Raw genomic sequence first — 17774 nt, 5'->3', positions numbered from 1 at the left:
TGCAGCCCTAATTGGGATGGGCACACCCAAGATCACTGCATCTGACACACAGCTGTCCCTGTGCCAGCCACTCTGTGCCATGCTCTCTGCACCAAGGAAGAGGGCAGAGAGGAGCAAGACAGACCTGCACTGCCCTGTGGAACTTGGCAGGCAGATCTCAACAAGGAAATGTCCTGAGTGCTGACCAATACCAGGCCCTGTGCTAAAATCTTCATCTTTTATTTATACCTCAACACATAGCTACAAAGTAGATGGTGTCTTTAGTTCCATTGTGTGGATGAGAAAGCTGAGGCATTGAGAATGTCAGTCTCTCACACATCACCAGCTGGGAAAAGACAGAGGCTGAGTTCAGGCCAGGCCCTTTGCCTCTGGAACTGTGCCTTTGACCCCTGCCCAGTTGTACCCTAAGCTGTGGTTGTCTGGCCAGACACACAGTCATGTCACTGTCATCCTCACACTACCATGATACCCTGGAGGTCTGTGCTCTTGTCCCCATGTTACCAAGGTCAAAACTGAGCATCCAGAGGTAGGTGATTTGTCAGGTCTGTGTGTCTCCAAGCTGAGAACTGTAACTGCCAGTTCTCTCTGCCTTGGGGAAAAGTGAGAAAGCCAGGTTCCTGGTATAGAAAGGGGAAGGGTGAGTAAGCTCACATTGTCTCCCCACCTTGGGGCAAAAGGCTATGTCCCTTGAGGAAATCAGAGCGGCAGCGGCCAGGAGGCTTTCCCCCACATCCCCGGTGTTCTAGCACAGAGGCTCCACCAAGGGCCCTGCCTGTGGGGTTGGCAAGCCCTGCCTGGGAGGACAGCTTCAACAGCCCCCTTCAAGGCAGCAAGCAGGCCTTCCCACCTCCTACCTCGCACCATGATGTGTCCTCCCTGGCTTCTGTCTCTGTCCCCCAGCCTGTCTCCTGCCTGCCTCCCCCACGTCACCCTCCTGTCCCCTGCCTCTCCTCTGCCCACCCACTCACTCCCTCTCTCCACTCTCCCTCCAGCCCTCACGCTCTCAGTGGCAGGCATGCCTGGGATGGATGACGCCAACTCGTCCCCCCGCCTCAGCCAGACCTTCTTCCCTTTCTCAGACGGCGACAAGAAGACACTCAAACGAAAGAAAGTAAATCAGTTCTTCAAGACAATGGTGAGGACCCAGATGGGTGGAAAGATGAGGGTATGTGGGAGGGGATATGGGAAGAAAGCAAGGCAGAGAGAGGAGAAAATGGGAAGGAGGGGAGGCAAGCATGTGTGTGCATCACACGCACACACATGTGAGCACTCCCCGGGAAGCATGGTCAGGGTCTGCAGGGGCTGGGACACTGGCCAGAAATGCCGCCACTGCAGTTCTCCTCTTGGGCCCTGGTCTCAGAGCAGGACTGACCCCAGCTGGGCTGCAGTCACGTGTCAAGAGCACACACAGGGCCCCTGGGACCTCAGGACCAGTCACCGTCCTTTTCTTGAACTGCCCTTTGGGGTGCCTGTCAGAGCCACAACAGTCAGCTATCTTTAGAAGCTGAAAGTGCTTTTTAATTTTTTTTTTTTTTTGGAGGAGCTTTCCTATTCAACCTATATTACAAAATCCTACTAATTAAAAGTTAGTTTCCAAGCCCTGACTTTTTAAATCCCATCTCCTATTGTTACTTGTCAGTCTTTACTCAAGATTTAAAAAAAAGTACGGTTGACACTTCTGATCCTCAAGATGATATAAACCAGAACTCTGCTACTATAATAGTCGCAAGTTTACTGTGAGCGTGCAGTGAGCCAGGCACCATGCGGAGCACTTTCTAAACCTTGTCCGATGTGACTTTCCACAGTGCCTGTGAGGATTTTATATGGCTCACGGAGTTAGGGAAGCCACTGGCCCGCAGTGCACGAAACAGCAAAGTCGGTGCTCTAGACACTTAGAGGTACTGCCTCTCTGGCCACATTCAGGGTCATCCTACCTCATATGCCCTGGGCTTTGCGCAGACATCCTTGCGATTGGGACTGGGAAGCCCTGATTTGGTGCTCATGAGATTCCCATCCTGGGGTTGCGTGTGTTTGTTTTCTTCTCCCATAAAGCTGGCCAGCAAAACTGCTGAAGAAGGCAAGCAGATCCCGGACTTCCTGTCCTCAGACCTGTGAGCTGCTGGTGACCAAGGCCACATGTGGGAAGCCAGAGAGGAGAGTTTCCAGAGGAAGAGAGACACAGTGGGATGTTGATGCTTCAGTGGGGAGACCTCCTTCCAGTGGCCCTCACTCAGGGGAAACAAGGGCTGATCTGGTCTCCAGTAATCCAGGAGATGGGTGAGGACACCCCAGCCTGGGTTCTGGGCTGCACACATGAGGAGCCAGCAAGGATGCTTTCTCCCACCATGCTCTCCCCAACATCCTAGGCACATCTTTTTGTAACCTGGTTTCTTAGCAATAAGGAGCTGTATTTTTATTTCATTTTTTTTTAAGTCCTAGCACTTAACAGAAAAGCCTTTAAAGTATTCTTTTATTTTATTTTTGGTTAATAGTTTTGTACTTTACATTTTTTAATACAACCAACCAGTCTTTTTCCTAGCTGATCTTCTCCAAAGTGTTGCTGTTTCTTACTGACAATAAAACTGGGTCCATGGCTCCAGTCAGCGTTGTTGCATAATTCCATCAACAGCATCCCTGCAGCTTGCAGAAGGTGGGAAGGCAGGCCACCCAGGGCCTGCAGTGATGTTAAGGAGCCTGGCCCCAGCCTGTCACAAGCACCAGATTTGCCCATCTTGTCCATGCCACCCCCAGGAATCTTCTCTACGATTCCAGTTCCTTAGGGGCTGAATGCTGGGGAGTAGGGATGCCGGAAAAGTCTGCCAGAATATTCTTCAGGTGATCTTCATACTACCTTTTTCCTCTTCTGGAAAGGAATGGAAAATCTACCCAACCAAGAGTTAGGAAAACAGTTAGGCCAAGTGGTCTGGCCTTTTGATTGTGTCACCAGGTCAGAGTGGTAGCTTTTCTTGGAGGAATCACGAACTTCTCAGATGAGACCCAAATAAGGTGAGGAGGTCCTCTGGGCAGAGAAGAGAGCGTGATGGGAACAGAGGGTCACCTCCATAACCCAAGGGAACTGTGCAAGAAGAGGTCTCGGCAGAGGCCAAAGACCCCCTCTGGGAAGGAAGTCAGTTCTGGGTGGATTTAAGTGCATGGCAACATGGAGCACAGAGCTAGAGCCATCTAGTGATGTAGGGTGGACAGGGTCCTTCTTAAAGACAGGGTCCCTGGGGTAGTGAGGGATAAGAATGATAAGAGCTCAAAATGATTGAGCTTGACTTCCCCCAGAACAGTGTTACAGACATAAGAACTAGCTTCCTATATCAAGATTTAAGAGGTGGGTGTGATTATTACCCAGATGAATAAACAGAGGCATGACATGACCTAAGATCATCCACTTGGTAAGTGGAATGGCTGGGATTCAAACCCAGGCAGCCAGACAGGAAGCTTGGCTTTTGACCATGACTCTGTGCAGACACCTTCATGCCTGAGTCCCCAAAGCCTTTGGCCACCCCGGTCTCTTTCTTCCAGCTCCCCTTGCCAAGCCCTAGACCTGTTGCTGCTGGGGCAGCCTCCAATTCCCTCAACCATCTACAAAGTTCTGATACGGTGGTAGTTGGTGTTTTGTCTGAGTTATGGTTTCTCTAAGGTGAGGAGAAAGCTCCTGAAGGTTTGGAATCTGGCTGAATTCACTTTCCGAAGGAGTTCTGGAGAAGTGAGGCCCTAAAGGAGCTGAGGAGCCAGATACCTCTGGACATCTCTATGCTTCACGTGCAGACACTGGAGCCTGAGTGTCCTTTAGTGCATCAGTTGTTCCTGTTTCCCTTCTTCCTTTCTGGGTTATAGGCTCGAGCCTCCCAGGCCTGCTGTTTCTCGGTTCAAACTATGAGATCCCAATATTTAACTTTGAAATGTCTCCTCTTCAAACTGCTGTGACAAAATCTCAACAGAGATGAAAAATGGTCTCCCCTTTTCCCACAGCTGTAGAAGAACAGACACAATCCTTTGCCTTGTAATTACAGATGTCATTTCTTACCAAGGCATCTTGCAAAAATCACCCAGTTGCAGCCACTATTGCCGTGTCCTGGAAAAGTCAGTTTTAACCTCTAAGAACTCCATGGCTCTGTTCTCCTCACTCAAGTGTGTGGCCCCATGAGTTCCATTTCCTGAAAATTGTCAGTATTTGTGAGTTTTTACTAAGTCTGAAGGGGTCTTGAGCACTCATCCTTTTCCCATAGAAGTGAAGCAAATAGTGGAATTGGTAGATTCTTATTTAAACAGAGTTTGAACTTCAAATCTCATTTCAATTAGGATTGTCACAAGCTGATGGCCCACTTGGTGCTTGTCAGGACAATTCCAGATATTGTGGCTACGTGCCAGTAACATCCATGCCAGCACTAATAACTATAACAAATGACGATAATAAAGCTTCCATTTACCAGACACTTACCCTATGCCTCCTCTCTTCTCACATCTTCACACCAATCCCTCAAGAGTGGCACAAGGATCCCAACCACAGTAAGGTGGAAACTCAGGCTTGGGGAGTTGGCGGTATGCTCTTTTCACCCAGCCAGTAAAGGGCACAGCCAATTGTGTCCACTTCTAGCCTCATGACCTAAATCCACATGTTCACTTTCTGGCTTTAACCTCAGCTCCACATCAGACTCTGTACATTCCATGCTCGTTTGGAAAGTCTCCCCCAGTGCCAATGATGGCCTCCAGGATAAGTGAAGGTGGGGGCTATGTGTCCAGAACAACTTTCCTTGTGCCTCTGGGGGTTACCTTATTATAACCAAAGTCTGTCAAACTCACTAGTGTGATCTAGGAAGGGCATACGTATGCCTTCAGAGCTCTTGGGAGGGAGGCTGGGCGAGGTGGAAGGAAGGATCCACTCGATATATCTATTCCTTTCCTGGCGGAGTTTTTAGGGACCTTTAGAGATTATTTCATCCAACCCTCTCATTTTACAGTTCAGTGACTCCTCCAAGCTTGCCTAGCTATGATCCGCAGGACTCCATCTATAACCAGCCCTGCCTAACTCACTGGTTTCCTTGTAGGTAATCTCCCTTCCATTGCACTCTTTCACCCTCTGTTTAAGCATCCAAAGACCCCTTGCTTTCCGATGACCCTTCCTCTGCCTTTGAGATAGAGCTGATATCTATCATTCACATTCTACTGTGATCTAGGGCACCAAGGTTACTATTCTTTGGGGAAGGGCATTTTTAGCCTTATCTCTAAGCATGGAGTGGACTTTCTTCCAAACTTTCAGCTTTACGTTAGCAAATAGTAGAGAAACTGAGAAAAATGAATGGCCATCCTGACATCTGAAATCAGGCTGGGCTCTGCCCTTCAGACATCCTAACCTGTAACCCATCTGTTTGCTGTTCTTTCTGAATATTGAGTGCCTCTACCTTCTTGTCATAGCCACAGTTCCCAAGGAAACAGATTCTCAGGCAATGACTGATTATTTGTACTTGAGGGCTATGCAATTCTAGGACAGTGAGAAAGGGGGAAAGGGATAGGAGACAGTGGCAGGAGGGAGGTAACCATGTTGGCCTGAGGAATAGAGCCATGTCACACACTCAGTATTAGTCAGCCACTGGCATGCTGGACACTCAACAGTAGCAATGACCGTATCATCCTTGATGAGAGGGATCTCATATTGTTGGACGCGTGCAGTCTCCATCCCTGCTCATTTTTGGTCCATTGGGCAACCAAATCGTAGCTGAGGAGCAAGGTCATCTAATTCACCTGATTGTCACCCACCTTATCAATCTTTCTGGTGGGTATTGAAATGTGGATCTACAAGCTTTGAATCTCTTCCTGCTGGACCATGCACATACATATTCCCTAGACCCCAGCTATTAATCTTCCAGTATTAGTCTTTTCAATCCCCTGACCAACCAGCCAAGCCATGTTCTACTGCTTGGAGTCTGAATGTCTATCTCAGCTCATGCCTCTCTCTATTAGATAGGTCAGCCAAGGGTACTGCTTGCAGCTCTGCCACTGGGGAGATTCCCCTCATCCCTCGTTGGGGCCATAACATAGCACCAGTCCATTTCTGGCTAGCACCAACAGAGTAGGCCTCTCATCAGTAAACAAGGCTTTAGTCTTATCCTTCCATAAGTTGGCCATATGGAACCCCTCCATGGGTCCACAGGTCTGGGTTAAAGAAGAGACATCAGTGAAACAAAAGTAGGTACCATGGGATTCTGATAATATGATGGATTTCTGCCATGTTGACCCACTTTATGACTTGGAGACACCCATGACATCCATGATGGACATCTCCATTTGCATTGTCAGTGTCCCCCAGTGAGCTGCTCAGCTTCTGCCAGGACCCAGTAGCCCTCTGGGAGCAATTACTTAAACCGAGGGGCAAGAAGTATATAGCTGTGCTTTAGATTCCAGAAGTATGTGCTGTGATTATCATAAAGGGCCTTGTTAGCAACTCTCTTTGGCACCCACATCTACCACAGACTATTCTAGCAGCATCAAAACTGTTTGAACCACGCCTGGACCTGCTGCACACTATTTTTGCTCTAGGCTCTGCTCAAGTTGGCATGTTCCAAAGTTACTTGATGAATCTTTTGAAGCAGTATTCCCAAGTTATTGATGTTCAAAAATCTAAAATGGCCCCTCAAGTTTGATGCCTCTTTTTGAATGGAAGGAAATGTGAGATGCAACAGCTTGTTGTGTATATTCAATGGGATGTTCAGCATGTCCTGACCCCTGGAGCCCAAAATTTTGTAACATTAACATGGGTGAGAGGTGGCGGGCCCCCTCTTTATTAGTAGCATTCATTGAATAAACCAAGGAAGCTCTGGCATCTCCACTCCACTGTAGGTCATCATCAGTTCAATCTTTAAGGAATCATCTTAGAAAATCAGCTCCAAATATATTGACTATAACACTGAATGCTCAGTAAAGCATACATGCCCTATGCCAATGAATTCTCTCCTATCCAACCTTATTTTCTACAACCACCTAAGCCTAGACACCCTCAGATCCATCCTCATGCATCTTCCCAGTACCTGTTAGCCACGTGCCCAAACACTTGCTTGTAAGCTGTATCTTCCCAAAGAAGGATATACAGTCCCTCTCTCAGGCAATACCAGAACCTGGCTCTGGTTACCAGGTAGAGGCAGTGAGAGTTGGTGGGGGAGTCAGTTCTCCAGAGGAATAAGCATCAACCCAGCAGGGCATATGCTGCCCATGAGCTCTCCAAGACAAGGAAGGCTGTTCTCTTCTGACAAGAGAAAGACATTTCAGGAGGTCTGAGGGGTTTGAGATTCTCAGCTTCATACATCCAGCATCCTAGGCCAGATCCTGGGGCTTGCTCTTTTCCTCTCAGGGCCCTGATTCTACCACAGGAGATTTGCTGAGGCTTTGCATTAGTATCTTTGAAACTCCTTCACCCTTAGAATCAGATTCTGACCCAATTCCAACACAGTCAGCTCTGTAACTGCATGAGATAACAGTCTCTCTTAAAACTTCCACAGAGGCTGTATAATGCCCCCAGCCCCCTACCCAGAGAAGTCCACATCCTAATCCCAGAACCTATAAATATGTTAGGTTCCATGACGAGAGGGAGCTAAGGTCACAGATGGAGTTGCTAATCAACTCACCTTAAAACAGGGAGATTCTCCTGGATTACCTGAAGCGGGGGCGGGGGGGGGGGCGGTGGGATCCAATATGTTCACAAGGATCTTTAAAAGTGGAAAAGGGAAGCTGGAGAAGAGAGACCGAGGTTGGGGCATAAGATGAAGTCATTGTCCGTTGCTGGCTTTGGAGGTGGATGAAGGGGCCCTGAGCTAAAGAATGCCAGAAACCTCTAGAAATTGGAAAAGACAAGGAAACAGATGCTCCCCTCAAGCCTCCAGAAGGAACACAACTCTGCCAACACCTTGATTATAGCTCAGCGAGACCCTTACCAGGCTTCAGATTCACAGAACTAAATTAATAAATGTGTGTTGCTTTAAGCCAGTAAGTTGTAACAATTTGCTATAATAGGAAAGTGCCTTCACTAGTATGGAGGCACTTTGATTTTGAGAACATGCCTGCAGCTGCCCCAACCCACCACACCCTACTTTGGGAACAACTCAAGTGCCACAGAAGCAGCCACCCTACTCTGCAGTTTTTGTAATTATCATTACCCTGGCACTAGTTAAGCACTTCAGCTGCTTGATCCTCAAATGCCATGGCTCTGCCTGCACCTCATTTTTGTGAGTGGAGTAATTATGATGTCATAATCCCTTATGCCATTACCACTCCACCTACCATGAGGTTCCTGTTGCCTTCAGGTACAGGGCCAATGTAGTTCCAAAATCCCATCTGGATAGTTTGTTTCCTAAATCCACTCCTGGCTGGTTGCAATTATGATAGCCAGTGTCCCCTAGAATCTCACTATTTTGAGTGATCTGCAGAACAGCTTCATAGCATCACCTGGGAGCTGGTTAGAAATGCAGACTCTCAGGCTCCACCCAGACCCATAGAACTGATCCTACATTTTGACAAGAGCCCCTTGTAATTCAAATGCACATAAGAGTTTGAGAAGCAATAATCAAGAAAATACAACCCAAGGATTGGAAGCTGACACTTATTTGGGAGGGCATGTCCAGGCAGCAGATGGGAGGGAAAAGAGGAGTGAGGCAGGGAAAGATGGGAGCAATTTAAGATAAGGCATCGCTGTGCTGACCACTGCTTCATGACAAGCTGCAGAGATAGCTGATTGTTCACAGATATGCCTCCTCATTCTCTCTCACAGCCCTGGTCAGGCTACATGGTGAAGGTTCCACCTCCTGTTTCTCTCTGGTCAAAGTGAAAATTAACTAATTCTTCCCCCTTCCAGCCTACTTTCTCTAGCACCTTGGCTAGCACCTGGGAAGTCAGATGTCCTACCACATTGCATCATGTGGCATTTTACTTAAACCAGATCAGCCAGAAACTTAGGGGCCTGTGGCTGGCCAGCCTGGTTGTATGATGTCAGTAGGCTATGGTCCAGTTTTCTTGCCCAGACATCTCACTGGCCCCGGGGGGTGGACGACACAGACCTGCATGGAATAGATTTAGCCCACTCCCAGTGGAACACAAAGGATCAGACCAGCCAGACAAGACCTCACCACTTTCTCACCCTTTCACTGAACCCCGTGTTCAAAACATTGGCTGTGGACTAGGGAGCCAGGTGGACTGGCCCACCACCAGGGTAGTTGCTTGGTTGTTTCTGGTTTGTTTTGCAGAGTGAAGAAGAATTTCAATCTGAAGAACTCGTGTGCAGAGGGACACAACCTCCACATGCAAACTGGCTTAGACAGCATCTGGTCTCTATGCCCTTCCTCTGAGAAGTCCCCCAGAAATTCCCAAACTTATTTTTCTTTTTTAAGGATTCTATTTATTTATTTATTTGAGAGAGAGAGAGAGAGAGCACAAGCAGGACAAGGGGTAGAGGGAGAAGCAGGCTCCCCGCTGAGCAGGGAGCCCAATGTGGGGCTTGGTCCCAGGACTCCAGGATCATGACCTGAGCCAACGGCAGACGCTTAACCAACTGAGCCACCCAGACACCCTGAAATTTCCAAGGTTATTAATGAAGGAATACATTCCAGCAGAATCCATGGTTCCTGGAGAAATGTAACCAGACACTATGGCCTTGGGAAAGGCGCTTGACCTCCCTAAGCCTTCGTTTCCTGACCTGTGACAAGGGACAATGCCAGATAGCCATTAAGCCAGCTGGAGAAACTAAGGCCATGCAGCAGTGGTGTTTGTCAGTTCTCTGAGTCAGCCCTGCAGACTCACCAAACTGAGCACTCAACAAGAGGTTCTTTCAAAAGGCAAGAGAGACCTTTGGTGGTTATTGTAGACAGCTAAAAATGGCACTACTCACCTGCCCTCCCTGGTCTCACACCCCCATCCCAAGGAAGTGCGTGCTCAGTGTGGGGGATTCTCCTGAAGGGTGCAAATGGCTGGTGGCATTGTATTATCGGTGACACAGGGACCTCAGCTCTAGTCCTGCACAGCATCTCAGCCAAGGCAACTTCTAGGGACCTGCAAAGAGATCTGCAGTGTCTCAGGCACTAAGCAAACAGGAAGAACACAGAAGGCCCACTCAGGGGTCCTTGTCTTCCACAATGTACTCCACCCTCTCACTTCTGCTCCACAGCTCTACGCCCCCAGACACAACTACTCCAACACTGATAGTCAGCAAGGGAGTACCTACTATTGTCTGGGCCATATTAGATACTAAAGATACAGCAGCAGCCATGATGATCACTAGCCTCATTCTTGAAGCCGAAGGGACGGTTCAGTGATCAGTGATTGATTCACTCCCAAGACATACCCATTAGAGAGGGGCTCCAAGTTGCCATTGGCTTACATGCTTGACTTTGCTTAAGAGATGATGTTTACTAATGATAGGAATTGAAACATTCTTGAACAGAATTTCTTGACCAATGCAAAGTGGTATACTGCCAAGGCCACTGGTCCAGAATAATTCACTTACCCTTTCCCAAAGGAAAGATGATCCAGGAATAGCGCACAGAGATCTCCCCACCCTTGCACTCATAAATTGTCCTGATACCAGGCGCTAAATAATACTATGCCTCCTGCCCAGTCCTCCCTCATTAGGGATATTCAGTATAAGCACCATTCGTTTGATTTCCAAGGTACAAGTGTCCCTAGATGGGACACACACCATTGGACTCCCGAAGAGTGGTCCATGGAGAAGTTTAAATACTGCTAAGAGTAAGACCTCTGGGAGGCTGAGGCCCAGGAGTGGGGTAATGAGGGGTACTTGAAGGGAGAGGGGCTGGCTCCAAAGCCAAATGTTCTCTTCGTAGGATTCTTGCCAGAAGTAGGTTCAAGAAGCAAAAAAGTAGGTCAGGTGAAGAATAGAGGCACAGGTAGTAAAGGAAACTGTCCCCTTTGAGGTGATGGGACAGGAAATTTAGCATGGGTTTCTTCTGCCCCCCCCCCCCCCCCCGGGAATCAAGACAGGTACAGAAAAGGCAAGAGTTGATCTTACCAAGCCTATGGAGCAGGTGCCGTGCTGGAAGACCCCACCAGTGATCAATAAAAAAAATGTGTTCTATTTACTGAGAGTCTTATAATAAAGAATACTTATAATAATAAGGTCTAACAACCCAAACTCTTATAGAAATAAGCACAATTAACCATATTGTTTTTCTTAGACTCAACTCTCAAGGACTCCAATGAGAAAATTCTTAGGAGAGTTTGATCCAGTTATTTATCAATGAAATTGAGGGGAAGCGAAGTAGATTGTATAAAAAAGTCTGTCTCTATGACAGACCCCAAAAACTTACATAGATTTTAAAGAGTTGAAAATTAAAAATAAATAATATATCTGGTGTTTAATGTTATAAGAAATCTAATGTAAATGACAGATCATTTAAACCAGTGAACTTTTAAGAAAGTATTAGGTTCTCAGAAAAGCAGGTGCCTGGCTTTTCAATGTTAAGTGACCACATTTATGAATGAAGAAGGGTGGTTTCCCTTGATCTTAGAAATGGCCTTCAAGGTAGGTCACCTGAAAACCCACCTAGCTGAACCCTGGGTAAGCACAGTGACTGATACCTTGGTATACAGAGATGAGACTGGGTGGTCACTGGACCAGGCATTTTAGAGGCCTCAACTCATTTCTGATTTATGGAGTCCCCTGGGATAGTCACTCGATGGCCCCAATTATCACAGAACAAATCAAAGCAAAGAGACATCCCATAGCCTGTTCTCCCTCCCTCACAAATGTGTATAGAGCCTAATGTGTGCTGAACATCATCGAAAGCCCTGAAAAAAAAATACCATCCTTGCTCTCAAGAGATTGCAGCTCCCGTAGTGAAGTCAGGCAATAAACTGGTCATTGTAGCAAAGGCTGACATAGTTCCGGTATGGAGGGACAGCAGGAGGAGGAAACAGTGGCCTGGACGCCATAAGGAAAGCTTCCCGGGGGAGCTGGTGCTAAGCTGGCATTGGAAGGAAAGTCAGCATTCTCCAGGTGGAGAAGAAGGACATTCCAGACAAAGTGGACAGGCATGGATGGACCTGAGGGATCATCAGCTTATGTTGCCACAACCCAAGGAATGGCATAGGAGAGTGTGCCTGAGGCCAGGTGTGTGCTAGGTCTTGAATGTCATGTTGAGGAACCAGTAATTTGAGAGGCAACATGCATGAGCACCTGCTATGTGCCAGGCACTGTTCTTAGTGATTCGCACTTAATAATTTTTGAAACTTCACACTCTCTGAAGTATATAGATTATTACTAGTCCCAATTTATAGGTAAGGAATCAGGCCCAGAGAGGCACAGGCACTTGTCCTGGATCACAGAGTTTGGAAGTGCTAGAGCAAGGACTTGATGCTTTGGGCCCCAAGGAACAGGCAATGAGTGGCAGCTTCCCAAGGAATGACTGTGGGCACATGGGCTGGATCCTGAGATCACTTGCTCTCTAAGCTGGGTGCACATCAGAGCCGGGTTGCCCAGACCCCACCTGAGCCTCACAGGTCAGAATCTCTGGGGCCTGGGCTCAGGAGAATGCCTTTTAATAAGCTCCGTAGGAGGGACCTGCTGGGCAGGGCCTTGAAAACCACACAGCTTTGCCTCCCACTTGCTTATGAGGAAACTGAGGCCCAGAAGGGCCACCACAACCCACAAAAGCCCCAGAATGAAATGAATAAGTAACCAAACCCATAAAGCCACTGCCCCCAAACTGTGTTCTTCACCCAGAGATGGAGGAGGAGAGGGAGGAAGGAAAGGAGAGGGGGAAGGGGAATCTCCTTGTTGAGCAGACTGTGTTTCCTTAGGTATAGGACAAAGGCCACTGGTGGCATGGGAAGGGATCTTCGGTGGACAGGGTCACAGCTTCACATAACGTGGAATCCAACTGTATTGGTTTCCTGTTGGTGCAACAAGTTATCACAAATCTAGTGGCTTAAAACAATAGAAATTTATTCTCTTACTGTTCCTGAAGTCAGAAATCCATAACGAGTCTTATGGGGGTGAAAATCATGGTGACAGTAGGGCTGGTTGCTTCCAGAGATGCCAGGGGACAGTGTATTTTCTTGCCTCTTCCAACCTCTAAAAGCAACAAGGCATTTAGCATTCCTTGGCTTATGGCCACATTGCTCCAATCTCTGCTTCCTTGTCACATCTCCTCTTCTGTTATCATATCTCCCTCCGCCTCCCTCTTGCAAGGACAGCTCTGATGACATTGGGCCCACCTGGGTAATGCAGGCTTATCACTCCCTGTGGTCTTGAACCCAATCACTTCTGCAAAGTCCCCTTTACCTTGGAAGATAAAAAGTTCCCAGATTCTGGGAATCTGGGGTGACATCTTATAATGCGGAGGTCATTATTCTGCCTACCACACTCATGGTGAGGAAAATCTCTCCCTTTTCAATTCTTTTCTGATCCCTTTGCCTTCTCCAAGGAGAAAGTCCTTGGCCAGCGTTTCATCCCTCTCCTAACACTTGCTTGTCTCACCTTCTTACAAAGAGCGAGCAGATTCAGGCCTGTGCAGCCTCAAGTTTGCTCATCTGTAAAATGGGGATGATTACCGTGGGGACTGAATGAGAACACAGGTAAGAAATCAGGCTGTACTCAGCACAGTGTCAACTTTAGATAAAGACTAATTTTTCTCCTCGTAATTTTGGCAAAGTTATACTGATTACTGATGATCCATTTCCAGAAGTCATTATGGGATTTATCTTTAAAATAAATTCATTAAGGAAAAAAAAAGCTTGGAGAGCCAATTAAAAAATTAAGCACATCAAACTATATGCACTGCACAAAGATGGCAAATCAGGAATGTGCACCTCCGCACTGTGTGGCTGTGACAGTGTCCCGCACGTCCCTGAAATGCTACTCTGGAGATAGTCAATTGGTATTTGCTGAATAAGGGAAGAAATTACTGCCAAGCACCATTTCAGAGGGCTTTCCTGTACTGTCTCCTTCAGTGCTTGCAACAGCACTCTGAGGGAGGTAAACCTGGTTATCCCCATTGTCCAGAGGAGCGAGCAGAGGCTCGGAGATTAAGCAATGGCAAGGCACTCAGAAAACATGACCGGAGGTGTTGGATTCTAACTCTGTCTCGTCCAGCTGCTGTTTGGTTGACTTCTAAGACATTTTGCCCCGTTGACGATCCAGTTACCATTATTTCCATCACAGTGGAATGAAAATTGGTTGGTTTGTTTGTTTTTTTCTCAATTCCTTCTTAAAGTTGCTGTTCCTTTTGGTAACTTGCCCGCTTAGAGGGGCTCAGAAATCCTTGGCCTCTGCTCCAAAAGGTCACAGAATCCCTGCCCTCAGCTCCCTGCTTTTAAATCGATGGACACCAGAGGGCGGTATTTATCTGTTTCTCCAGCCTCAAGCTCACCCAGAAGCCGAAAAGCAGAGAAGAGAGCACCAAGATCAGAGTCGGCCTGGCAGACGCCTGGACCAGACTTCCTAAAAGCCCATACTTGCCACAGAGAGGCTGGCCCCAGGCAAGCCTCTACGTAATCTGAGACACAGCTCTCGTGAGCAGGAAAGGAAGCCCAGATGACAGCCTGTTTCCTCACTCTACTCCCTGAAAGTCCAGGCCAGTGTTGGAGGCCCTGGCCAGCCATGGTCTAGAGAGGGCCTGTCCACTTTCACCTTTTCTGTAGGCCTTGAGCTGCCTTGGGCTTCTGGACCCGGCAATGGATACAGCTGACCACTGGGCACATACCCGACACCAGAGGAGGGGCAGGCCTTTCCTCTTTCCCAGACATCACCCCAAATGGCAGGCCTAACCCTGTGACCAGGTGTGGGAGGGCATGAGAGGCTGTGATCTGCAGCCACAGGATTCATAGGCTGCACGTGGGCCAGGCCTACTAAGTCAAGCCAGGCTTTCTCTGGTCTCTAAGGGAAGGAAGCATGGCCCAGGTACAACAGGGAAACTCAGGTGAGCTTCCTCAAAAAAAAAAAAAAAATGCCACTATAGAAGGAGACCCCAGCAATAGGCAAAGGATAGATGAGGGGTTTGGGAGATGAGCTCCTGACTAGGTTGGCTGTGAACTTATCGTGTGATTCGAGTGTCATGTGACACTCAGGCTTTCTGCAGCCTGTCTCCTGACCCAGCTGTAGAGGAGAGCAGACAGCCTGGCAGGGGCGTTCCCTGGGAGGCAGCCCCTCCAGTTGGCACAGTAAGCAACCTCTTCTTCCACCTCAAGGACACATGGGGTCTGGAGAAGTTGAATGGGGAGAAGGAAGTAGAGGCAGGAGGGTGGGAAGCTGGCTGCACGAGTTCAGGAGAGGGGATGGGAAGGGAGCTCATCCTCAGCTACAGATGGCAGGGCCTGGCTGTACAGTTGGTGTCTGCACTGAGTATCCCTCCCCCGGTTCCTTCTTTGTGACCTCGCTTGCCCCACAGCCCCTGCCCACAGGCTGCTGAAAGGGAACAACTGATCCACAAGGGAGCAAACTCGGTGATGAATTATACATATCAAATGTATATTGACCATAGTGTATGATGACTAATATTTATTGAGTGCTTCTCCATGCACCATGTGAAATGATTTACAATGGTTACATTGATTACCTCAGTGACAGCAACCACATGGGTTAAGTGGGATCATTCCCATTTTCACTAGAGAAAACAGGCTGAGATAAATCAAATCACTTGTCAAGATTTGCACAGTTAGCGCTTAAGCTGGGATTCAGACCCAGGTCCTCCTGGTCTCGGAGCCCATGTCTGTTATAACTCCACTATATTGCCTCTTGCTGGCCTCTACCTTAAATCCCAAAGTAAATCACCTGTGTGCTTGACTTTACTAATTTAAATCAGAAACTGAAAAACAACAACAAAAATCACATCCAATTCTCCATCCAGAAATAATAATTTGCAGTTTGGTGTTTATATTATAAATACATGTATGAAGATAAATTTTTACCATAAAATGGCATTTTACAGCCTATTCCATTAAATAATGCTATTAGAACAATATCTTTGCATATCACTAAATATTCTACAATCTGTTTTTTTTTTATAGATTCATAAGATTTCTTCATTGGGATGATACCCAATTTATTTACCTACTCCCCTATTGTTGGACATTCGGGTTAGTTCCAGTTTGTTGTAGCTATGAATAACACTGTGGTGAATACCTCCGAGGATAATTCATTTAATTCTGTAGGATGAATTATCAGAAGTGGAGTTACCAGGTTCGCTTGTCAGGCCTGGGGTCTATATTGGTGTCTCTAATGTAACTGTTTCTTGAAAAGTCACGGTCCTGCTCTCAGCAAGCCAGGCCTGGCAGAGAAACTTTAAACGAAGATGGGACCTCTTTTGTGTTTCTCTTCTGAAAGAAAGTACAGAGTGTGCCTACCCCATGCCTCACCTGGGCAGTCTGGCCCTTTTGAAGTCACTTCATTCACTGTTCCCTGGTGGGGCCAGGTGGTTTCTCGGGACCTGGGAGGACCCCTCCCACCCAGTTTCCTGAACTCATCCTCTGGGCACCGATGCACTGCAGATGGGATGCGTTCCACGGCACTCGGGCTTCCTGCAGCCTGTCTCCTGACCCAGCTGTAGAGGAGAGCAGACAGCCCGGCAGGGGTGGTTCCCTGAGGGGGCAGCCCCTCCAGCTGGCACAGTAAGCCACCTCCTTCTTCCACCCCAAGGACCCATGCAGTCTAGAAGGAGTGAGAGGAAGTTGAATGGGGAGAAGGAAGTAGAGGCAGGAGGGTAGGAGGCAGGTGGTGGCCACAGAAGCTGGCTGCAACTTTCTTCCAATCTGCTGATCTGAGGGAGAGAAGTACTCAGGCTGGTACTAAAGCCTGCTCAGGGATAGCTGCCCACCCTCTGAGAAGGGGTCCACCCCCTGCCCCCCATGCTGAGGGCCTGCCTGGGATGAAGGGAGGTTGGGGCAAGTCATCTCCAAACTTCAGGAGGAACAGAGCCCAGAGAGGAGAGGGACTGGCCATAAGCACGGAGAAGTGGGGAACTGGTGTTCCTGCTTCTAGAGCCGGAGGCAGAGAAGGTGTGAGGGGAATGGCCAGTTGAGGAGTTGAGGGCTCTCCTGCAGGCCTCAGCTCCCGGCCCCGACAAGCTGAAACACGAAAGAGCTTTGATGAGATAGAGGCCTGGGGGCCAGAAAGAAAGTTGCAGAGTGCAAGTTGTCTCTCATTTTTCCCTGAAGCCCATTCACATTCTCTTCCTTCTGTCACTATCTTGATGGGCCCCGCTGCTCCTCCAGGAGAATCCCCAGGCCTGTCCATGGCCCTTGTCAGCCTGCCTGCAGTGTGTGTGTGTGTCTGTGTGTGTGTGTGTGTCTGTGTGTGTGCGCACAGAGGGTGCCTATACCAACTGGCTGGCCTTTTGCAACCTGGCCATAGGCCAGGTTCCTCTCTGCTCTTCTGATTCTCCAGAGCCAGGTTCTTTCCTGGAAACTCCAGAAAGTCTGTCTTCACTTCAGACGACCCAAAGATGTGGATTCCGATAAAGTGCACATCCAGCCTGGGTGAGAGGGCAGAGAATGAGGGGGTCAGGATGGGCAAGGAGAGGGAATTGAGAAGTTGAATGAGGGATGACGCAGAGGGAATGAGACACAGAGGAAATGAGAGGTGGAGACAGGAGACAAAAGGAGTGGGGGAGAAGCAAACAGACAGGAGGTGAGCATGAGGAGACAAAGTAGGAGGAGACAGAAACAAACTCAGAGGGAGAGAGAGAGGGAAGGAAGGGAGGGAGGGAGGGAGAGGTGGCCAGAACAGTGCTTAGAAAAGAAACAGTCAGGGGAAGGCAGAGGAAGAACAG

General features: G+C 48.2%; 1 protein-coding gene across 1 annotated transcript in view; it reads left to right on the top strand.

Annotated features, from left to right (window-relative positions):
• The window catches only part of DOCK2 (dedicator of cytokinesis 2), a 397905-nt gene extending 395306 nt beyond the window's left edge, over positions 1-2599 (top strand). Inside the window, exons 51-52 of the mRNA XM_072824198.1 lie at positions 993-1135; positions 2053-2599. Of these exons, the coding sequence (XP_072680299.1) occupies positions 993-1135; positions 2053-2115 (206 nt within the window). The 3' untranslated portion in view covers positions 2116-2599. The remainder of the gene's footprint in view (positions 1-992; positions 1136-2052) is intronic.
• The last annotated feature ends 15175 nt before the right edge of the window (positions 2600-17774 follow it).

This window comes from Canis lupus, chromosome 4, assembly GCF_048164855.1.
Source record: "Canis lupus baileyi chromosome 4, mCanLup2.hap1, whole genome shotgun sequence".
Taxonomy (NCBI): domain Eukaryota; kingdom Metazoa; phylum Chordata; class Mammalia; order Carnivora; family Canidae; genus Canis; species Canis lupus.
Note: the sequence above shows the minus strand (reverse complement) of the source record. Positions and strands in the feature narration are given on the sequence as shown.